At 37.5% G+C, this 24577-nt stretch overlaps 1 protein-coding gene across 3 annotated transcripts; it reads left to right on the forward strand.

The window, feature by feature from the left end:
- The first annotated feature begins 742 nt into the window (after positions 1 to 742).
- LOC586463 (coiled-coil domain-containing protein 150) lies at positions 743 to 24050 on the forward strand. Of its 3 annotated transcripts, none has more exons than XM_030986997.1 (27): positions 743 to 831; positions 1901 to 2165; positions 3293 to 3442; positions 4568 to 4777; positions 5300 to 5368; positions 6279 to 6395; positions 7006 to 7135; positions 7760 to 7803; positions 8435 to 8527; positions 9400 to 9477; positions 10339 to 10460; positions 10965 to 11049; positions 11424 to 11516; positions 12107 to 12175; positions 12698 to 12790; positions 13488 to 13679; positions 14306 to 14368; positions 14956 to 15084; positions 15495 to 15664; positions 16139 to 16232; positions 16708 to 16877; positions 17487 to 17724; positions 18316 to 18566; positions 18931 to 19081; positions 19669 to 19857; positions 21083 to 21229; positions 22034 to 24050. In XM_030986997.1, exons 2-27 carry the CDS (start codon positions 1971 to 1973, stop codon positions 22103 to 22105), a joined length of 3414 nt encoding a protein of 1137 aa, XP_030842857.1. In that variant the 5' UTR covers positions 743 to 831; positions 1901 to 1970; the 3' UTR covers positions 22106 to 24050. The 3 variants fall into 3 exon arrangements, with proteins under 3 accessions (XP_030842857.1, XP_030842858.1, XP_030842859.1); XM_030986998.1 differs by having other exon boundaries at positions 3296 to 3442; XM_030986999.1 differs by lacking the exon at positions 9400 to 9477.
- Positions 24051 to 24577: the final 527 nt, after the last annotated feature.

Below are 24577 nucleotides of genomic sequence, written 5' to 3' on the forward strand. Positions count from 1 at the left end.
AAACTACCAACTCGTTCACAGGCGTAGAAGGGGGGGGGGGGGGGACATGATCTATGTGTATAAGTATGCGAATGGCTTGTACATGCACTGTGCAAGAGATTCCCTTTAAGATGAGTACAGAAGATAGAACTCGAGGTCACTCTAGAAAACTTGAAAAGAAATATTCAAGGCTAGATGTATACTTTTTTAGCAATAGAGTCGTAGAACTGTGGGTCGGTAAACTTGATAGTCACTGGTCAAAGAATGCAAGCCTTTTGTTTAAGCCGGTCTAGGTGTTGTCTATTGTCTTATGTTATTACACAACTTAGCTCCTCCCTCCACAAGTAGCAGTAATCATGGAAGAATCCTGGATCGATGAACAGGCTTAGACCTACAACATCGTAGCACATTTTTTTTTTTTTTGGTCCTCGAAAATTAAAAAAATTCACCCCCCCTCCCCTTGAGCGCCAGGGCCCAACCCCCCCAAAAGGTAAAAATCACGTGTTTTTACATGATTTTTTTCCTCAAGGGGGGGGGGGGGGGCGGGCCCCCCGCCCCCCCCCCCCCCCCCCCCCCCCCCCCCCCCCCCCCCCCCCCCCCCCCCCCCCCCCCCCCCCCCCCCCCCCCCCCCCTGGATCCGCCACTGAATATGTTACCACCATCATCCTCATATTATAAGCAGTCAATATTTTGTATATTAGTACCACTGGTAAATTCAATTCTGCAGATGGCGCTGTTTAATCTTAGTTTTAGTTTGTTATGAATTTGAAACCCGAGACGCGAATGGTGAGGAGCTAGATCGAGCCACTCTAGGTCTAGAGTCTTTAATCTGTAAAACTCAATAATTATCAGGTTCGTTTGACGGTTTTGAATTTCAACCCCATTTCGTAAATATACCTGATTGCAATTATATTAATGAATATGTTATGATTACTACCCGCCGCAGACCTAGGCGTAGGATTGATTTGTGGATGTTTTTTACGGTCCCATACGTTAAGATTTGTGTATCCCGATCCCCTCAGTTTCTATCATCTATGGCGCTGGCTTCTAAGTTCTAGCTTCTCCCCTCTCCCACTCCTCCTCCACCATCATGTCCACGTCCTCCTCATTCACGACCTCCTCCTCTTCCTCTTCCTTCTCCTCTAGCTTTGCCCTCCTTATTCTTCTTGAAATTTGTATCTTCATTAGGTCTATATATTCAGTTTCAGCTTTAAAATATTTAAAGACTTTATAAAGTTCTTGTTCTTTTTTTAAATAGTTTTATTTTGTTTTAGACCTCAGGCTCATGCATTGTAGGAGTGTTAAATTCCAGGACCACAACATCAGATGATCTTCTTCTAATCAAGTTCTTGTTATATTCTCTTTCTTCCAGCCTTCTATTTGACTTCCATCATTTCCATGACTTATTCTTCCTTGTCTTTTATGTCTCATTCTTTGCCTTTTTTCCTTTCTCTTTTCCAATCTCAGTTTCTTGTTATCAATTGTTAACCATCTTGAATACCTTGAATACCAAAGCTTCTGGAAGAAAGCCGTCTCCAGCTGCCAAGCTTCCAGGTCTAACTTCAAGGGGGGGGGGGGGGGGATGTCCCAGCTTCCGGGTCTTGCACCATAGTCATTTTACATCTGTATCTTGCTTGCTGGGTCATATCAGGATTGTCATAACTGGAGTGTCAACTGGGAGAAGGGTGAATGATATTGCTCCTTCTTCCAGTGTTTGTCAAGTCTGGCTTTAAAGCTGTTTCTTCTTCCAATCTTCTCTACTTTACGGCTATCTTCACCTTCATCATCTTCTAGCTCCTCCTAGCTCCTCTTCCTTGATCCCCCTCCTTTCTCATCTCCGTCTCTTTCTTTTGAGAAATTAGCCTATGGAAAATAGTAAATGTAAGGTCAAATTTTTACTCAAAGTTTTTTTTCTTTCCAGATGACCTGTAGTAAAGTGACCTCTCTTCTAAGAATCTGGTTCACAAAGCCAGTGGTACTTCTAAGATAGGATGTCATCAAAAGCGGTTCTTCCACCAAGTCGCCTCAGACGATCGTCTCCAGAGACTACTGTTCATCTCCTGCAGAAGAAGTTGGATGTGGCAGAAAAAGAGACAATCGGCCTTGTCCATAAGCTGTCAGGACTAGGTTTCAATGGCTCGAGCAGGCTGAAGAATGGAGGTGGAGAGCAGAGGGGTGATTCCTCGGTAAGAGGAATGCATTTGTACATTGTGTTTATTTTTTATATTTGTATACCGTAAATCTCTGTGTATAAGATGCTTTTTTGGGGGCCACAAAAACCCATGCGGGATTTTACTGCGAGGTGCAGTTAAAGGTGCCGATTTGTGCTTGTGAACTTGTCACAAATAATAGTAACAATGTCGTTTTTAAAACTAAAGATGACAGACAAATTTTCCTCAAAGTCGAAACAGAAATCCGGCCATACAGGTAGTGTTGGTCTAGTTTCTGAGTGGTGAGTCAACACACCTTGTATGACTGAGCTGGGAGACATTGCCAGGCACAGTGCGTCTTATTCATGGAGATTTACGGTACAAGTTTATTGACTAGTCATTAAAAAAAAGATATTGAGGGGAAGTCCACCCTGAAATTAAGTTGGTTTTAATAGAAGCAGAAGATTAAACAATTGGAACCTTTCTCAAACTCTCACCATTAGTCTTTCATTCAAATTAGTGAAAAGTTCTGTGTAACTTGAATTTCAAAATGTCAAAGGAATACCCTACCAGAAGATATCACATGAAAAGGAACTAATTCAATTCTTTTTATTCATCCAAATTTACAAGAATACATCGAAATTTGTTTTAGTCACACATTGTAATAATACGTAATATAATTTTATGAAAAACTATATCGTTGTTTGAAATCATCAAAATTAAAGGTAGACAAATAGAAATATTCTTTTATTCTAGTACATGTACCGGTATTACATATTGAAAATGATGACAAGGATAGAACATTAGTGTGAAATCAGGCCAGGGTGTTCCTAAAAAAAAAAAAGTTTATCACAGAGTTAGCGCCCTTCCGACTCTCAACAGACAAAACAGTACTTCTGTACTCAACCCTTCAGATTTCAGAATGTATGCATTTGAATGCCATCTGCGAATTAATCTTATTTTGTCCTAAAATTGAAAAAAAGGAGAAAACAAAATACATCGTACTGAATATTTAATTTTTTTGCCAATAAAATTATAAAGATGTGTACTCTTCCTTACACTGAGGACATTGATTATTTAATCATGTTGTTTCAGATAATGATCAAGTAAAACTTTTAAATTCTACTATTGCTTAGACTTCCTTCCTTTGTGGAATTTCCCAGCAGATGAATTCACCAGACCCTATCCAGCCCTTTATCCCGAGGTCGGCTGAAACGGAGGTACTTCACAAGAACTATCAGACGCTTGTATCAAGGTTGTGCCGCAACGAGAGTCAGATTCAGACACTGAGACTCAACTTTTGTTCAGTGCAGGTACTGTAGTACGGGACAGAATGGTTACTGACATTTTAAAGTGTACCAAACACCTACAGGAATAGTTTGTGTATAGCTAACTTGAATAGAATAAACCTGAAAACTCTTTACCTGGGATTCTTTGGGCTAATAGGTAATTAAGAGTAAAATGAAAATGAAAATGAAGAAAAACTTAAAGCCCCTCCCACAGAACCCGAGTTGGACTTAGGTTACATATGGACCGTATTCTATGCATATGCATACTGATGCCTCTCGGAGCTTACTTTTATGCTAATTGAGAGTGTATCTTAACTTGCAATATTTCTTTATAGAGTTAATATTGAGAACTCATACAGTGTGAGTCAGAATATAAATTACAATTCTATTACTTCCAATTTTAAGAGTAAATTATAAATATGGCGGTACGTGCTATGGGCGTATGTACTTGTAGAATATTTATCCCGGCTTCTTTTGGTACAATATTCAATTATGGGATGATATTTCCTGGTTGACTGCACACAGCTATTGTACTTTGGCAAGACATCAATCTACATTTGCCACTCTCCACCCAGGTGTAGTAAATGGCTACCTGGTAGGAATTTATTCCTTGTACGCTTTAGGCATTTACGAGCAGCTGGGCTAAAGCAAGGGTAATAATGATACTCTGTATGCGCCCCGAGCATCCCCTAGGATGGATATGTGCACAATATACAGCACACATTCAATTCAATTAAATTCCATTTTATTTATTTGTTATCCCACATTTTAAAGACACATATAAACAGTTGTAAATACATACATTGGCAAATAATAGATGATAAAAAAGCACAAAGCTTGTAAAACAAAAGGCACCTGAACATATCATATGAAATGATAACAAATCAAATATCAAACATTAATTACCCTATACAGACACAGTCCACCCCCCCCCCCCCCAACCACACTTACAAAATCAGACATAATGAATAAAATAACTTTGTGTAGTAAACCAGGATAGCATTAAATATACAGAGATACATCATCATGATCATGATGGAACTTATTATCAAAATATTGTTTCGGCTTTAATTTGAAAACATTGAGTCAATTGTAAACAACACATGTAGCTATGCATATCATTAATATTATTATTATTTTCAAATATAGACTGCCAGAGATCTGGCCAAGAAAGAAGCGGGGACATTGAAAGAACAGGTCGATGTGCTGGCTGAGACTCATCATGCCGAAGTGGGCAGGTTGAACAAGGAGTTGGAAAGGACCAAGAAGGAGTGCAGAGACGCGGGCGTTGCCAGAAAAGCCTCAGAAGATGAGGCCAGAAGACTTCAGGCTGCTTTAAATGATGCTGCATATACTAACGTGAGTTTAGCTAGTAGAGTAGTTTTGGGATAGGTGAACTAATTATTTATGAACTTTTGCATTCTTTTTATGTTCGTGTGGAAGAGTATAATACAAATGAAAAGGCCCCTGAAGAGGACGGCACATCAGATGTCCTCATATTTGAATTATGACAAGTATTAGCATTCCAGCCAGGCGTCATTTTTACAAGCGCACACTCGCTCATCTAACCACATTAACTTTCGCATCCTACCGGGTACGCATTCAACAGCTGGATGGAGAGAGGCAAATGTAGATTAACGTCTTGCCAATGAACATTAGTGCCAACTTGTGATCTGCAGTTGGATGACTCATCCACTAGACCACAACACCACATGCATACGCCCTATATAATTTTGTTTTAAATATTGGGGTCCGGACTTCTGGTGCCCATTTAGTATCCACATGTGTTTTAGTTTTAGTTTATGTCCCATCTTATCTTTATGCCGTCCCCTACTTTTGTTTGTAAATTTACAAATCTTTCTCTTTTCGTTGTTGTTGCAGTCTGACTTCACCGTTGGATTTGAAGATATCCAAATTGCTAAACAAAAACTTGCAAAGAGAGTCAACGAGGTAGGTGAATTTTCAGATTTATGTTTTTATATTTATATTAGGCCTGAGTCATGTCAGGATTTTCATAAACCGGGTCCCGACGGCCTTGTACCGATCGGGACCAGGTGTCCCGAAATCAGCTCGCAGGATTTGTCACTTGCCTCTATAAAAATCGCATTTCATGATTATTATCATCAGTATGTCCCTTAAAAGTGACCTTTGTTATCAATCAAATAAATCAACACATGCATACCTTGGCTTAGATCGGTATATTCTTCCATTTGACATTATTTTCATCCCTGATTTGCGATGTTTAGTGCCATTATCGTGCCTCTAAATGTTAAAAAAACTGGGGCAAAGATAGAAAGACAACATTCGAGCTGCCGTTTTGATTTATGCAGGTTGAATAAATCTGGTCAAAAATATGAATGTTAGAATAATAAAACAGCTTTCTAAAAAATTCTTTTTTACAATATACCGATCATATAATTTTTTAAAGACAAAATAAATATTTATCTCTTATTTTAAACATAGCATGCTTTTTTGTAAAAGCTGAAAATTACTTGGTAATCATAAGAAGTTTCGATACGGATAGCTGTTGCAAGGCAAGTTCAGACTAGTCTTGGAAAAATGCGCAGTGCTCCTCGTTAGCTGTAATGCGTGCCAGAACGAACCCAAACAAAGACGTGATCGTAACAAGAAAAAAATCATTAAAAACTACAAGAGCACAATTGGAAAGACAACTACTCAAAATTATCGTAAGCAGATACATAACTTGGAGGAAGAATACAATAGTTGTCCAAAATTAATGAAAGTGAAAGTGAAATTGTCATTATAAATCAAATGAGTAAATATTATGCAATTGGGTCAAATGTAGAAAAAGAATTAGACAGGGATCATGCAATCATTTCACTTCTTCCTTTTTTTAAAGTTGAGAGAAGAATTGGGGAGAGAGGTTAGTCTGCGTGGAAGCCTGGAAGATTCGCATGCCATGCTCTTACAAAGAACATGTGAAATGGAGTCAATACTTGAAAGCGAGAGAAGAGAGGTAAGGTGATATGAAGTGATATGATTAATAAATCCATTCATTCATCTATCCATCCATCCGTCCGCCCGTCCGTCCATCCATCCATCTATCCATCGATCCATTCAACCAACCGTCCATCCATCCATTCATTCATTCATCCACCCATCTATCCATCCATCCGTCTATCTAGCCATCGTTCAATCAATCAATCTATATTTTAATCAAGTTGTCAACTAATCAGGGAGTCATTAAATATATTACCGGTAGGTAGTTTATTAGGATGGGTAGCACATTGTAACTTTGAGTATCATTAATATTAATTATTATGGGTAACATAGTTATTCTTCTTCTTCTTCTTCGTATAATGATTAGAAGTAATACTTAATAGTAGTAGTAGTAATGGAAGTAGTTTATCATTGATATTTAATATCTTGTATTATAGTCATTACCCCCACCATCATCATTATCACCATTATTATCATTGTTATAATTTCAAATGGTTATTTTGCTACGTGATATGTTGCTAGAAGTTAACTTCTATAACATTCCACATGCATATTCCGACATAGCATCATAACATTATGACAAACAGGTCAGCTCTTACTTTCTACCTTAACATCATATGATATAGGTTGAGTCTATGAACGAAAACTGCATAGAGCTGAGACACGAAGGTGCTAGACTGATGGAAGAAAAAAATCAGGAGAGTGCAAGAAGGAAAGCCATAGAAGAGGCTCTCACCACACTCAAAGCTGAACTAGGTGAGTTCCAAATTTGATCCTGGAGATGTTGTGTCATAGTGGTTCTTACACTGGACTCCAAATCCAAGGGTTGAGGGTTCAAATCTCAGTCTGGCACTAACGTCCGTCGACAAAACAATGATCCACATTTACCACTCTCCGCCCGGGTGTAAAAGGGTATCTGGCAATTTGCTGGGGTAATACTAATTGCAGGGCTCTCAGGAACAATAGCATTATTGATGCTGATGAGGCTTCCCTGGGTAAACAAAATTATTAATATTATCTCAACAGAGTACAATTCATTCCTATTCATAGATATAGAGCTATGTGCTTATACCCGTAGTTACTTTGTTTTGGACAAGTTCCATTTATAACAGTTAGTATTCTTTGGCACTGCATTCATATTTAGCTTATTTCATAAAAGTGATAATAATAACATCTTGTAAAAATATTTCCAGTGAATGAGAAATAGATGCTACAGTCTGAGACGGTAAATTTATAAGAAATTCATAGTTGAAATGGTCTCTAGTACAAAGTTATGTAAGTAAAAAATGTAGTACACATGCCAGGTGTTATGTCATTCCAAAAAGTATGATGGTTATCTGTGATTCTAAGCTGTCTTCATTGTTTTCTATGTATTTAAAGCCTCAAAGGATGTCAAAGTAGCAGAGCTGCTTGAGCAGAACAAGGTTAGTTATGACTGAATCAGATCCCTATGCCATGTTTCATTCTTCTCCTATGAAACGAGCTATATATTGCGCCCCAGAAAAAAACGAAACCGAGAATTATCAATGTTTTATTATAACTTAATCACAATTATAATTAATATATGACACATATTTGTAAAGCTTAGATCGTCCCCTTTCATTTGATGCAACTCATACAATGCATGAGTGATTAAAAACAATTTGAAGAAAGGGTACCAAAAGGTCATTTGGCAAACGGTATCTGAATTTCAAAGAGAAAATCACATTTCTAGAAAGCTCATTTTCTGCCCTTTCATTTGACACCTCAATCGGGTAAAATGAGCCAGGAATAACAAAGTTTTGTTTGCTTGCATATTAAAAGAATTCGTTTTCATGGGCTGAAGCCTGTATTCTTTTGTCTTCTTTGTTTGTTGTTAGGGTTAAAATGGCCGCCAAGGCCAACCTGTCTACACAGACCACCTGTTACAACAACTAATTTTTGTGTTTCATTTAGGTGGTCCCTGTAGACAGGTTTGACTGTATTATTATTAAAGAGTGCTTTTTGAGTACCGGTAGGTTCTCCAATGCCAATCCTTGCATTTGTGATTATGAATATATCTTATACTTTGTGCAGGTGTTTGCATCAGCCTTAGCTGCCTCTAAGAAGACATGCAGTGATCTGCACACAGAGGTGGAGAAACAAGCCACGCTGGTCATAGATACACAGGTAAGGCAATGCCTGTACAGTTAAACCTGCTTTAGTGACCGCCTGTATAGAAAAACCACCTGTGTACAAAGACCACATTTTTTGTTTCCCTTGAAAATGGTTTCTCAATGAAACATGTACTAAAGGAACCTGTACATATAGACCACCTGCCTATAAAGACCACTTTTCTTGTCTCCCTTGGGTGGTCTTTATGGACAGGTTTGATTGTATATTGTCAGGGTCTGAACTTTCGTTCGATTGATCCATTCAGTACAATACATTTTTTGTATTTATATTCAATACTTTATGCATGTACTCTACCTCTGGGTCTTTGTTACATAAAATGTAGTGAAAGAATTCAAGGGGCTCATTGCTTTAGAGATAAGTTTGTGTAAAATATCTTTGAATTTTTAAAGTGTATTGGATGGAAATGATTTTGTTGGCATTTTTCTCAAGAGATGCGTGCAAAACTAGCAGAACTAGTGTAGAACTACAAGTTGATCGCCTGTCTGATTATCAAGATATTTATGATTGGAAATCAAAATTTAAAAATTTGTTTTCCTAACGGTTTTTGTAATGCTACAGTCTATTGGGGAAAATGAGTACCTATGGTAAAACCGGTCACTCAAAGATTTTTTAATTCTTTGAGGCACTTCTTGATCATTTTGAAGCGCAATGTTTTTAGGGCTTCAATATTACACCATATCAAAGACACTGATAACACGTAGGGCCGTGCATCTCAGATTTAACATTGTTAAACAATGCCTTTAGGTAGAGGACTGGAGTCACGACTTCGATCTAGCTTAAAGATAATGTGAGCTGCCCAGTTCTGTAAACAACAGGTGATGTGAAAATGCATGTCAATTCTCATTTCTCATTTGCTCATTTTTCAGACTTTATTAGTCCAAGTACAGTCAGAAAGAGAGACCTTACAAGAGTTTGTGCAGAAAAATACACCTCATCCTTCTCAGGTATAAAACAGATGAACCAACAAAGTGATCATCTGGGGAAAATTGAGATTTAGACTTCTTATTGAGCGTTGTTATGGTGTTTTGTTACTTCATAGGAAAGATATTTATATAATATTGGATGGCTTTGAGTGTGATACAAGAATATATTGTCTTAGCGAGAGTAATATATTCTTGTTTCACACGAAAACAATCCATACAATATTATTATTATCATCTGTATTTATTATTAGTCTGACTAGCGAAATAACAAAATTTGACTTGCCTCTGTAAATATATTTGTTTTTCTTTTTTTCTGTGTGATATCGAAATGATATTGATATCGATAGTTGAAGTTCCCGGATGACTGAGCAATATGAAAACAATATTGGTCAATCATCCGGGTACTGCGCTAAAGATATTGAATACATTGATTTATTGTACGCCTTATATAGATAATAATATATGATAACCGTTTAAGATTGGATTGAATCGAAATGACATGAAAAGAATCAGTCCAAAGTGTCATTGGCAGCAAAATAAACAGAATTAAAAAAAAAAAAAGAAAAATTGACAAAAGGGAGGAAGAGTGACATGTAAAAAAGAAATTTGTGAGTCATTTTAAACTCTTTGAACTCATATTCATTTTCTTCAACAGTGCATCAAAGATTTCAAAATCAGAAATAGTGCCTTTTGTCAGCACAAGCCCAAATTCGTTTGACATAATGTGGTATTACCAGTACAGCCATTTTATTTTCACTGTTTCATGCAAGATTTTGAATTAGTTGTCTAGGAATCACCTACAGTAGTTATACTTGGTCTGGGTCTGATAGTATTTTGTTATCATGGAGCTTATTTGATTGTTTCTTATCTATCGTTATTCAGGAAGAGCAGTCTGTAGTTGCAGGATTGGAGTCAAGGATAAATCTTCTTGAAAAACAGAAGCAGGACTATGAATCTAGACTCAGTCAGGAAAGACAAGGCAAGCAAAGTGTGCAGAGCTCCAGGTATTATTATTATTGTTAATATTATTATTATTAGTTTTTTTTTAAATTTGTTATTATTATTAGTTTTTTGGCAGGGGGGGGGGGGGGGAACATATAGATGACAAATTAAATTATTAAATAAAGAGAGCAGCCCCCCCCCCCCCATCAAAACTGAACAGTTTATTTTAAAATATCAACTGGTCAGAAAGTAACATAATAATGGGAAGGGGGACATTTGCAATGGTATTGGCTTCATACTCCTTCGCCAGCCAATTGAAAGCGATGTGAATATTCCATTTATTCAGTCTTGGATTCTCGTACTATTTAACAATAAATACAAGAATGGCAATAAACTTTGTTCATAGTTTGCCTATTATTTGTTACAATGCAGGTATTATGATCTCGAAATGTGAATAGAGTCAAGAATATTGATTCAAACGGTCTCTCCTACCAAGTATATGATCTAAGAACTTTACAGGAATTATGAACAAGTGAGTGGTATACTTGGGTTTTATTTCCATGCAGTTCGAGGATAGAGGAGCAACTGATTTCTGCCAAACTGAAACTGAGCGAGAAAGAAACGATACATCAAAATGAGATGGCCTCATTGGTAATAAATTATTTTGTTGTTTTTGTCGGTTGTTATTTGCCTTTTGTAATTACTATATTTAATGATAATGCCTTGTGTGCATATCTCTATTCAGTCAATCCCATCTCTTGTAATTTACAATGTTTACGTTTTTGTAAGTGGTTTGCATCTGCTTGATGTAAAGGTGCTATGAAAATGTTATGTTTTATGATTAGTAGTATTATTATTAGTTTTATTATTATTATAACTATAATTATTATTATTAATGTTATAATTATTATTGATATTTTTGTTGTTGTTATTGTTATCATTATTATCATTCTTATTATCATTCTTCTTATTGTTGTTGTTATTATTAGTAGTAGTATTATGTTTCTAATTGGTTATATTCCTAGGAGCATGCCATTGGTGTTGTGAAGGATGAACTGAATGAAGCACTGAAAGAGAAAGAAGCTGTATTGAGGTCAAAGGATTCGCTTATGGATGAGGTGAGCTCTGCTGCTTCTAAAAATTTGCAGAAAAGTCTTTTTTCTCCATTTTTGTTGTGTTCTTCTAAAATGCTGATGTTAGCCTCTTGAAAGCAACTCATATTGTGTTTTATTGATATTCATGTCTACAGTATATAATGTCCTTCCTATTTCTATATGTGATTCTATATATTGTTTTTCCCTCTTTCTCTATCTCTCTCTATCTCTCTCCATCTTTCTCTTTCTGCATTTCTGTTTCAGTATCTTTCACTGCCTAGCCCCTTGGGTGTTCGTCTCCACCTCCCCCTCTTCCTCCCTATATCTCTACCCTGTCTATCCCCTCCCTTCCCCTCTCTCTATCCCCCTTCTCTTCTCTCTAGCCCCTCCTCTCCCCTCTCTGTATCCCCTCCCTCCACCTTTGTCTCCTCTGTACTCCCATCCCTTTTTCTTCCTTACCCCTCTCTCTTTTCTCTCATTTTCTCTCTCTCTCTGCCCCCTCTCTCTCACCCTCTCTCTCTCTCTCTTGGTTTCATATCTTCTCCTTGTGTTTCTCTCTCCTCAGTTGCAACATTCGTTATCTTACCTCCTTTTATTATCTCTCTCTACATCAGGTGAATCAGGCCGTGGATAGTATGACAGAAGAAAGGCGATCAGTTCAAGAGAAGATTATTCAAGCTCAGGTCAGTCCTGTGCCATGTTACATGATAAGAAGAATGATGATGATGACGATGATGATGACGTGACGATGATGACGATGATGATGATGATGATGATGATGATGATGATGATGATGATGATGTTGATGATGTTGATGATGATGATGATGATGATGATGATGATGTTGATGATGATGATGATGATGATGATGATGATGATGATATGAAGAAGAAGAAGTCAAAGACGAAGACGAAGAAGAGGAGGAGGAGGAGGAGGAAGGGGAAGGAGGAGGAGGAGGAGGAGGAGGAGGAGGATGAGGAGGAGGAAGGGGGGAGAAATGGGGATGGGGAGGAGGAATGGGGAGGAGGAGGGGGAGAGGAAGGAGGAGGAGGAGGGGGAGGAGGAGGAGGAGGAGGAGGAGGAGGAGGAGGAGGAGGAGGAGGAGAGAAGTAGGAATAATAATAGTGTGGACATGTATTTAAAAGAATAATAACAGGGACTGACATCACTAGATAACGTGATATCGATGTCTTTCTGTATTACAGGCTGAGGTAACAAACTTAACCAGACACAAAGAGGCAGCTGAGCAAGATAATTCACAGCTGAGGGAGAGGATATCAATACTTGAACAACATCAGGTAAGTACACAAATATATTATTCATAAGGTCTTAGTCCTAATGTACAGTATGCATCACATGTGTTTAATAAGCAATATTTGTATGACTCAGTGAAAGAACACTTGTTATAACATGACTCCACACTTTTTTTGGAAGGGGGTCTGGATTCAACTTAGAGTCTGTATGCTTTAGCCTATGTTACTTTTCAAAATGATTGGGTTCCGGCTTTGGATTTTGGGTTTCCATGTGCCCTGGGCACTTGTTAGTGTCGCGTTCATTGGGCCTAGTTACAAGATTCAAGCATTAGTAGTCAAATCTGGACTGGATGTAAAACTTTTTTGTGCATCACTGACTATCATTGTTAAGTAATAAACAAAATGAGAATCAATCCAACAAATTCCTTTCCAGTGCATTTTTCTTTTAAACCAGAACTCGACTTTATCATGTAAAGTGTGCACATGTACCTCTTAATGGCAGCAACAAGTAGTCTACAGACAAAGATTCTGTTTGATTTTAAATCACAGTTCCATAAAGCCTTGAACTGAGCCTAGATCTGATAGTCACTGCTTTTCAGGAATAGCAATAGTTGCTATAGTCTTGCAGTCCAGACACTGTCTTACACACTACGACTGACAAGGGTGTATGCCAGCAAACTGAACTGCGAGTGCCATCAACGTTTGTATGTATTCATCATGTTATCTTCATACTTGTTTTCAGTCCGCCCATCAGAAAGTGGAATCGACCATCACAGAGTTGCTTGACAGTAAGAACAGGTTGGCCTACGAGAAGGGTCAACTCCAAAATAGGGTGGAACAACTACAGAGGGACATGAAAAGCATGGACAATGTTCATGCAGATGCAAGTAAGCTGAAAAGTATCAACGCCGACCTAGAAGCAAAGCTGAGAGAGGTAAGAATGACATTTATTGGCAGATTAATGAATGAGTAGTCCTACAAGCCTCATATTTCATGATTATTATAACAAATATAAAGATAAAGAGGAGGGAAGATGGAATAAGATACAGTCAAACATGCTTTAGTGACCGCCTGTCTACAACAAGCACATTTTTTGTTTCCCTTGAAAATGGTTTCTCATTGAAACATGTACTAGAGGAACCTGTCTACAAAGACCACTTTTTGTGTTTCCCTTGGGCGGTTGCTGTAGACAGGTTTGACCGTATTTCAGGGAATAATGGGCAATTAGGGAGAGAGAGAGAGAGAGAGAGAGAGAGAGGGGGAAAGCAAGAGATGGAGAGACATACAGATTAAACATGATACAGGCGTGGAAAAGAAGAGTCACAAGTTTCACTCTGAAAGAATATCAAAATCCAAAGAGAGAGAGAGAGAGAATATGAGGGAGAGTTGAGAAACCCTATTTAATGGAGATACTTTTTAAGTGATTATGTTTCCTTGATGGCCTAAAATATTCAAATATGAAGGATTATCACTATAAAAACTAAACCATCAATAAAAATAAACTTTCATTATTAATGTGTTATGCTAATGCTTTTTTTCTTGCCTCACAAACTTTTACAGGCAAAACGTGAACTAACTGAAGGAAAGCAGAACCTGCAACACATGGAGAATGTTTTGAAACAGGTACAGACTGTAGACAAAATAATCCTTTTTTAATTTATTTTTCTTCACGTTTCATGTTACAGTCAATATTGAGTTAATAAGATTAAGCCAGGTCATAGTTTTCTGCAACAATCCATGTTGAATACTCATTGAAAACAACAATAATTTTGTTTTCTTAGAATTTCCCCCTTTTTTTTCTTTTCTTCTACTTAGTATTCTTATCTTCTTATTTCCTCTTCTTTTTTTCTTCTTCATCATCTTCTTATTCATCTTCCTAGTGTTTGTCTTTTTCTTCTTCTTCATCTCCTTCTCTTTCTTCTGCTGCCTTTCTTCTTTTTTTTTTCTTTTTCTGTAAACGAATCTTCTTTCTTCTTTTTTTAAACTTTTTTTTATTTTAAATTTCCCCCTTCTTTTTAACCATAATCACTATCATTCCTGCTTTGTCTTCATGAGCTTTTTCTTCCTCTTCTTCTTTTACTACTTCTTCTTCCTGTTTTTCACACTCTTCAGCTTCCTCTTTTCTTCATTGTTTTCTTCCCCTTGGTATTGATTATATCGTTCTCTTCTTATTGCCTTTATGATTCTTATGATTGTTATATATTTTCTAGGAGCATGCCAATGCAAGCAGGAAAGAGGAAGACTTTTCACTCGCCATCCAAGTCAGAGACAGTGCCTTGAAAGATGCAGAGAAACTCAGAGAAGAACTTGAAGCTCTCAAACGCAGAGAAAAGCAGAAGGTAGTCATATCTGAAATGACAGTTGTCAGAATTGAATGATGTGTTTCTCTAGGTCCTTACATGCATGTATTGTAAAAGTCTTCCATACTGTGTAACGATTTGTTGATTGCCTTGAGAAAGGTCCTTTTAGTGGAATTTGATTTAAATTTGTATTATTTCTCTATACCTGGAAAGCAGAATTATATTTCTTGTAATAATTTTAGGATCTGCAAGAAACCTTTACAGATTGCAAATATTCTATGTTGTGGGATGAAACTTCTGTGGATGTAATCAATTCATGAAATGTTATGCATTCATGTCCATTTGCATTGTGTGTCCCTGTTAATAGTTTCCAAAGTTAGGCATCCACCTGCCCCAAATGTGTCTCGAGCCTTGCATTATTCTCATTCCTTCAATTCTCCCTCCCCCAGACGACCACTCTACAGAAAAACCTCTCCGATGCCAGGAGCGATCACAACAAGATGGCCGCCACGCTTGAGAGCATCATGACTTCCCATGGTCAGCTTCAGGTTGTCGTGGAAACCTTCCAAACAGAGATGGGCCAGAGGGATCATGAGTTAGCGGCTCTCAGACAAGAAAGGTAGAAAATATTCAGGTCTTTTTCACCCAGAGTAATAATTATGCAGTCAAACCTGTCTATAGCGACCACCGAAGGGAAACACAAAAAGTGGTCTCTGTAGACAGGTTTCTTTACATGTTTCAATGAGAAATCATTTTCAAGGGAAACATAAAATGTAGTCTTTTTAGACAGGTGGTCACTAAAGCATTTTTGAATGCAATAATATGTCTTGTTTACCCGGGGTAGCCTAATCAGTATTGATACTGTACCTCATCCACAGATGTAAGTAACATGGAACAGGAACATGTTTCATACATAATGACAAGGAAAGTTCCCCCTTTTTTTGGGGGGGGGGGGGGGTCTTATTCTTGATAACATATGCTACAGGAAATGACCAAATACCTTTAACTTTCCCATTTATGCATTTGCCTCAATTTATGTCTTGTCGTATTGTTGTCATAACGGCAATGATCTTCTCCCTTCCATCAAAATCAGGCAAAGTCACAAAAGATCAACAGAAAAAATGCAGAGGGAGGTGACCAGATTGCAAGAACAGCTTGCTGCCATGGAGACAGCTGACTCTAACCAGGTCAGAAACACATCTTGTTATTAAACATCTTAGTGGAAAGGGTCCATTGGTAAAACCGAAACCCGAAAAATAAGCAGTCTCAATTCTCCAAAAGAACAAAGTATGCATGTCAAAATGTATTTATTTGTAGTGTCTACATAAATTTACCCATCTAAGTGCTTTGCACGTGTCTCACTGCGCATTTCCATTGTTTACCTCACCAGCAACCATTGCATCTTTGCAATTGTGCACGCAAGTAGAACTATGCCCAGTCAATATTTTTCGCTATACTGCCCAGCTCCTCTGGGAACCCAAGATTGCACTATGCCCCTCAACTTTGTCTCTTGAGGGGCACAGTACAGTTTTGAGATCAACTTGGGCAACAGTTTTACCCATGCCTCTCAAAACAGTCAACATTTGTAAACAATTACCTCATTGAGGCTCATTTACCTTTATGAAAACTCAAACTTATTTGTGACCACTTTTATTGTACCAGCTTGCAAGCCTTAATATAGATCTCACTAAGGCTGCTCAGTCCCAAACCAAAATGGCCACCAGACTACAAGAAGCCTTAGCAACCGTCTCCAAGCAACAGGTTGCTCTGGAAGGTCTACAAGGTGAATTGGACAAGAGAGCTGCTCAATATCACATACTCTCAGATACTAGGTGAGAAATTATATTCACTGTCAGTTTTATTCCTTTGTCTTTGCAAGTTTTCTGTTTTCCAATTGATATTCAGTAATAAATGGGGTTTAGTAGGAATAAAACTGGATAAGCTTTTCTGATGCATTTTTTTATGAAGCTAAAGTTAGCTCAGTGACTTGTTTTGACATGAAAAGACACTCAAAGGTCTAACATTGGTAATATCGGTGAATAAAAACGTTGTAATTATACATATCCAAATGGCATTCTTTTGTAATAATTGAGTCTTATCAAGGATGTATAGATATTTGCTATCATATTGTCCTAAAAGTATGGTTCTATCACAATGCCATCAAATCTTTTTACAAAAATTATGCATATTGCATTCCGGACACCTCTTTTAATGTTGCATTATTTTGCTAAGCTACCTAAAAAAGAGTTATTTCTGTTCTATATGTCTTAAATTTACCAAGTTTAGAAGACTCCATGAAACAATAAGGGACCTTGTTGTGTGAGATGAAAATAACACTGATTGAAAAATTGATATTGTCATATAGATATTATTGCACCCATGTACATGTAGCTATTGGGAAAGTACCATCAATAACTATACTGTATATATATGCCATACAGACAACATGAAAAGGAAGAATCCCATCGGATCAAAGAAGAGTTAGCAGGAAAGGTTGAGTCACTCAAGCAACAACTAAAATCAACTCGAGACAGCAACCAAAAGAAACTCACTCTTGAGTTGAGTGAACTCAGACAAACTCATACAGACTCAAAGTCCAGAGCTGAGAAGCTACCTAAAGAGAACAAAGAACTCCTGAGCAAACTAGATGATGTGGAACAGAAGCACTCCAAACTCAAGGTAATGTTATGGGCCATTCCAACATTCTAAGCTGTTTAATTTGAGTTGAGTGAACTCAGACAAACTCGTACAGACAAAAACTCTAGATCTGAGGAGCTAGCTAGGAAGAGAGAGTGAGAGAGAGTGCAACAAACTAAAACAAACAAAATTACCACTGAACAGACTGCAGAATGTGGAAATTAAGATGTTCACACTTCTTTAATAGAAGCTTACATTAGAGTTGAGTGAACTCAAACAAACTAATCAGGACTCAAAGTCCAGAGCTGAGAAGCTAGCTAAGGAGAACAAATAACTCTTTAGCAAACTGGATGATGAATTGAGTTGAGCAAACTTAGACAAGCTGATACATACTCAAGTTTCAGAGCTGAGAAGCTAGCCAAAGAGAACAAAGAACTGATTAGTATTCTAGAGGACCTGGAAGAGAAGCACTCTAATCTCAAAGTAAATTATTGAGTAATTACTGTTTGGTACAAATTCACCTAAGATTTAAGTTGACTCAGAAAAAGTACCACTGACTCAAAAGGTCCAAGGTGGAAAAGTCTGTAAACGTGAATGAGCCATTATTGAGTTTTTATTTTCATTTGTCTGCAGATACGGCTTGCCAGTCAAAAGACCCAGCTGGACCAGTTTAGGAACACCCAGAGGTCCAACAAGGACCTAGAAACCCAACTGCTCCAGATCCAGGACCAGCTGAAAGAGATGGAACAGACGAAGACCGAGTATGCCGCCAAGAATCGGGACCAGTCCAGGACCATCGCTAGCTTCATGGACCAGATGTCAGGACTGCAGAGAGAGCTGGGGAGTCTTTCTGAGATCCAGAAAGAAGAATCTTATCAATCAAGGTAGAGATCTTTTTTTTCGGGGGGGGGGGGGGGGGGGGGGGGAGTAGGAGTAGGAGGTGGCCTTTGTGGATTTAATGTGTATGTGTGTGACACTCTTCATATTAAAGCATGATATCGGTTTAAAAATAGTTTGTAATATTGCTATAAAAAAATTTGAAAAACTATTGGTTGCACTGTGCACAATTGCTAAAAAAAATTTAAAGGAAAGTCTCAGGGAAAAACACTGATTTTGTAGCAAGGATAATTTTTTTAATATTTTTAAACAGCTGATTTGGAGACAAAGTTTCAAATGGGTTATACATTAAGTTATAAAAAAAAAATGGTTTACGAAAGTACTAACTCAAATGTTATTGTGTCCTCACAGAGATAAAGTTCGAAAGTTGGAAAAGGATGCTGAGAAGGCCAGTCGTATCCAGAAAGAAAATGCCAAGCTGAAGAAACAACTGAGAGAAACGGAGGAGAAAACGTTAGCCACTGAGGAGAAACTAGCTGAAGCCAGCAATGAATCCCTCCAGGTACGTGGGCTTCAAACCTTGTAGGGCTGGGGGAGGGGAGGAGGGGGGGGGGGGAGGGGGAGGGGGGTACAGGGGAGGGGGGACAGGGGGCTGAGTTCATCTTAGACAGAAATAACTGTGTGGTATGGGGGATTCTTAACAAAAAACTGACATAGGTCAACCTTTCCTTACACAGACAGTACCCCATGTCTCTTGAATCACAGGGGGTTAACTCACAATTTTGGCCACAATCTATCCAAAAGTGTGTCTCCATTTAGAAATAATTGTAACCATGGTTTTTGACATAGAAATCTAGGATCTGAAAAGAAAGATATAAAGTTCATCAGATGTCTCAGGGGAACAGCTGTTGATACAAGAGACTGAAGGTTTCAGTCTAGATCCACCTATGCATGAGAAAACTGCTGTACATATACAGTCAAACCTGTTTATAAAGGTTACTTAAGGGAAACACAGAAATTGGCCACTGTAGACAGGTTCTTTGACATGCATTTCCTTCTTAGGTTTGAATGTATTTTGTTTCAATCATTTTATTGGATGTTCTCCTACTGTTTTTTCAAAATTTAAATTTCCATTTTTTCTTTGTTTAGATTTCCAACCACCTGCAGGAGGCCCATGACTGGTTCCAGTCTCGTTACAGCAGTCTCCAAAAAGCTCTGAGCGAAACAAAAAAGAAACAGGCCCTGCTGGAACAGACGGCTGCGGAACAGCAGAGGGAGCTCTCCCACGAGAGACAGAAGTCCGAGTCACAGACTAAGAAAGCTGAAGAGATGATCAGGGTAAGGGGGTCTCGAGTTAATTACTTGAAACAATAATGATGAATAGTATGTTAGTGGGTTCTTGTATAGCGCTCATCTTTGCTCGATTTGACACACCCCCTGGGGGCTGTTTCACAAAGATCAAACTTAAAAGTCAAACTTAAAGTGACTTGGCAACATTGTTGACGGTTGATGAAAAAAATTGCTTAATTTTTGTATATAATGTTACTTACTATATTCCTTCTACTGTACTAACCCTCTGTCATGCAAAAATTCCTGAAACAAATTCTCATACCAAGAAGATATCTATGGTGGTTTTCTTTGAAAAGGTCGATGTATGACACACTCTAACAGTGATTAACAGTAAATTCTCCCAACCATTTTTGAATTTTCCCAACCGTTTTTTCATGAAAAAAAGACGTAAAACAGGCTATAAAACATCTGTCAACACTTAAATGTCTGGAATGGAATGTAGAGCTATTTTATTGCTTTGTGACGATTTCCATTCACCTAAAATGTAATTGAATTGTAATAATATAGTTGGGAGAATTAAGGAATCGATCAGATCAGTTTTTCCCTATTTGTACCATGAATAATGGTCCATTTTCAGTCAAATTTTCAGATTATCTTTAATTGTACATCTAGCATTGAAGTCACTACCTTAATAGCACCACTATCTCTCATCTTAACAATGTTACCAAGTCCCTTTAAACATTGGACTTGAACATTATGGACAGCCATTTGTAGCCTTCAAATAAAATATATTCAAAAGTAAAAATGTTAAGTATTTTTAGACTTTTCGTAAATTCCACATCAAGAACATGAAGTCTCCTTGATAAATAGAAAATATGAATGATTTGAAGCAACATTTTATGCCTTTGTAAATAACTATTACAAAATATTGTTCATAGAGGCTAATGGCTTTCCATAATTGTTAAGTCCATTAAGTTCGACTTAGGATCTTTGTGAAACACCCCCAAGGACTGATTGCAAGTCCTCCAATCAATTGCAACCTCACAAACTCTTATCTCTATAGTACAGAATTTAAATTGATAAGAAGCTGCAGTCAACGTGAATCACTCGCAAGACGGGGCAGTAATTCATCCGACGAACAATTGTGCCTTGCAACTACAACCAGAGAGAGAGAGAGAAAGAGAGAGAGAGAGAGAGTATTCATTACTTTATTTAATAGTATAATAAACCTTGATCAATATTTGTTAAAATCATATTATTTTTTGTATTCCAGGCCAGTCGTCAAGCTCTAAATCAGTTAGCTAACCAAGCTGAGGTTGACCAACTTGAGACCAAGACTCAGATGCACAACCTTGCCATGCGAGTGCAAGCAGAGCGGGATCACGCAACTTATGCAGATCACAAGATGCAGAAATTACTAGTAAGGCATCGCTTGTTCTGATCGTAATACAATATTGATTATAATATTCCGGGTTGACTGGTTCCAGTCTCGGTTCAGCAGTCTCCAAAAAGCTCGGGGGGGGGGGGGGGGGGGGGGGGGGTACAATCTTCATATCTATGATGCCTCTAAATGCTTTACAGAAATATTATCATCCGAGTCGGGCTTGCCCGTACACAATGTACCCTAATGCACATTCTCCACTCCCTGGGGAACATTCCAGTCAGGCGCTGGTTTACAGATGGTCACAATGCTAAGCACACTTCATTGACTTTTGCATCCAAGAAAATACCTATTTAACACCTGCGTTGAGAGCAGCAGTATAGATAAAATGCCTTGCTGGGGATCAAACCCATGAACAGGGACCTGTTTCACAAAGCCTTTTTTCAATGACAAATGACAAAAATCAGTGACAAATCTGCTGATGACCAATCAGAAGCAAGGATTTCAGTAGCTTATAACAAAGACTCTCATTTGTCACTGATGACAGATTTTGTGAAACGGGTCCCGGTACTGTACTTCTTGATATTTTGTGCGTCTCATTATTGTGTGGGGGGGGGGGTATATTTTTCATGTGTACTTATTATTACTATATGCAAGATTGAATGATGTGTGTGTGTAGGGGGGGGGGGGGGGCTGTTGGTGTGTAGGGTGTGCACAAATTGTCTGGTAATGTGAGCTAGGGTCAACACATCTACTGAATGGTTTTAGTGGACGGTCCATGAACATTTCTTATCATTAACATCAACATTCTTCTTTTTCTCTCTTCCTCTCCCTTTCTTCCAGAACACCAGTGCTGAATTAGTGGAAGAATTGACTCTCGAGTTAGACCGGTCCTACAGCAATACAAGGCCTTAATGATGATTTTCTAACAGCGATTAGCGATTTTTAGTTTAGACTCAGTGGCCCAAATTCACAAAGGAGGTTTAAATTTATCCATGGATTAAAATTAACGAAAACTAAGCGTGCCTTGCCTTGCACCGTCTAATATTGGACCTCTGACTTTGTCACACTTATTTTGCGCTATTTTTAGACCATGGGTTGAATTTGAACCTTTTTTGTGAATTTGGGCCAGTAGGTGTAGATCTTGTTGTTATACAATTTTGCAGCTGTAAAAAGCCTTTATGATGGTGCTCTGCGGTGTTTGATAAAAAGTACACTTTTACAAATTTCTTATACACACGATAGATGCTGCCATTTACGACGCCGTGGCGATACAAAGTCTTCAGTTCTCCAATCCCATGGTTACATTGGATGATAATAATCATTTTAAGAAAAAAATTTCAAGATAATGTAATACAAACATGAAGAGAAAAGGAATATTTGTATAATATTGGATGGTTTTGAGTGTGATACAAGAATACGTTGCTCGAGCTATGACAATATTGGATGAGTCGAAGATGAGTCCAATTCGTCATAGCGAGAGCAATATTTACATAGCATTACACGAAAACAAAGCCATACAATATTATTATAAATCTATATCAGGCCGACTAGCCAAATAACAAAATTTGACTCAATAATCAAGCAATGTTGTATCGACAGCTGAGGTTCCCGGGTGACAGAGCAATACAAAAACAATATTGATCTGTCATTCAGGTACTGCTGTAAAGATATTAAATACACTGATTTATTGTACCACTTGGAAGCCTTATATAGATAATAATAGTATATATATGGTGCCAAACTAACATTCTATGCACTCTATAATTGTTCATTTGTTGTATACCACCGATAATTCTTCAGATGCTCGGATCTTTCAGCACTGTATCTCTTATGCAGCTTTTCTCCCTTACACTATGCATGTTTTGTAGTATTTTACTTGCCTGGCATGATCTGGGGCCCATTTCATAAAACTTGTTATCTATAACAACTGCTAAATTTCTATGTCAAATTTTCTCTTAGCTAATCAGATGCCATGATTTCAGTAGCTTATAACAGTAGCTTGTAACTTGTTATTGATAACAAGTTTCATAAAACAGGGCCCAGATGTCTTCTCTTCACCTGCTTTATGTAAAGATGGTTTCCTTACCGAGAGGAATACTATCAAAACATTTATATTTTTCAGACAATAAGTGAATATCAGTTATATAACACCCTAGCAGTGATTGGTCAATTAAGGAACAGCTATGACATCATCATTGCTGAATGGCTGTCAGCTACATTTTGGATTTTTATATCAATATGTGAAAAAATGTACAAATTTGGAGATGGGAACATTTCACCATTGTTCTTAGATATATGACCATGGATCATTTAGGACAAAATAAAGTACTTCCCTGGGGGAGACCGTGGAACTGAAGAATTCTGAGGCTTGGCCCATGGTCTAACAGTCTCTCATATGAAATATTTTATATCACATGCAATTACCTGTTTAAATCACTATTTAAAAAAAAATTGCAGAGTACAATTTATACTGCTTTCAATGCCTGTTTTAACCATTTTTATTCATCAACCATACATATAAGGTTCACAAACTTTAAAATTACTGAAATATCTTTGATTTATTTTAACATCAATGCAGAGGCATGCAAATATGAATGTTGCTTGAATGAAATATACTTACACATTATTATACCAAAGTAGCTCTTTTTCTGTGCATGTATTAGAACATAAAATATGACAGTAAGCAACAATGTGTCTTGAGAATAAGATAAAGCTGTTATAAAATTTACAGATGACATTTATTGTGCCAAACAAACTGAAAATGTACATATTGTCCATACTATTTATTTTGTAAATTTGGGGATTGTTCATATATATTTGATTTCTGAAGCAATAAAGAGGTTTTATTCATGAAAAAGATTAGTTTATACATGAGATTTGTTGAAACTACCGGTATGTGATTTTAAATAAATATTAATCCTTCTAGTGAGTGGCCCTCTCCTAGATATAGTACCTGATACATGGAATAAAAAAAGAATTTGAGAGAGAGAGTGAGAGAGAGAGAGAGAATGAAAGAGAGAGAGAGAGAGAGAGAGAGAGAGAGGGGGGGGGGGGGGATAATGGGGCATATGAAAGGGGCTAGGGAAGGACGAGTGAAGAGGACAAGAAAAAGAAGTTGAAGAAGTGAGGAGGAGGGGGAGATTAAGAAAAAGTAAGGGCTGAGGACGAGCAGAAGAACTTAAGAATGAGAAATTAAGAAGAAATAAGGAGGAGGAGGAAAAGAAGACGAAGAAGAATTATATTCATATTATGAAATATATAGTACTTGTGAGCTTATATTAGTATATTTGATTGTGGCAAACACTTTGTTTAAACAAATATATATGTATGTATCAGACTCTTATTTATGCACTGTTACATATCTCTTTGTATTTGAAATCCAAC

The sequence above is a fragment of the Strongylocentrotus purpuratus genome, unplaced genomic scaffold, assembly GCF_000002235.5.
Source record: "Strongylocentrotus purpuratus isolate Spur 01 unplaced genomic scaffold, Spur_5.0 spur5_scaffold_16, whole genome shotgun sequence".
NCBI lineage: Eukaryota > Metazoa > Echinodermata > Echinoidea > Camarodonta > Strongylocentrotidae > Strongylocentrotus > Strongylocentrotus purpuratus.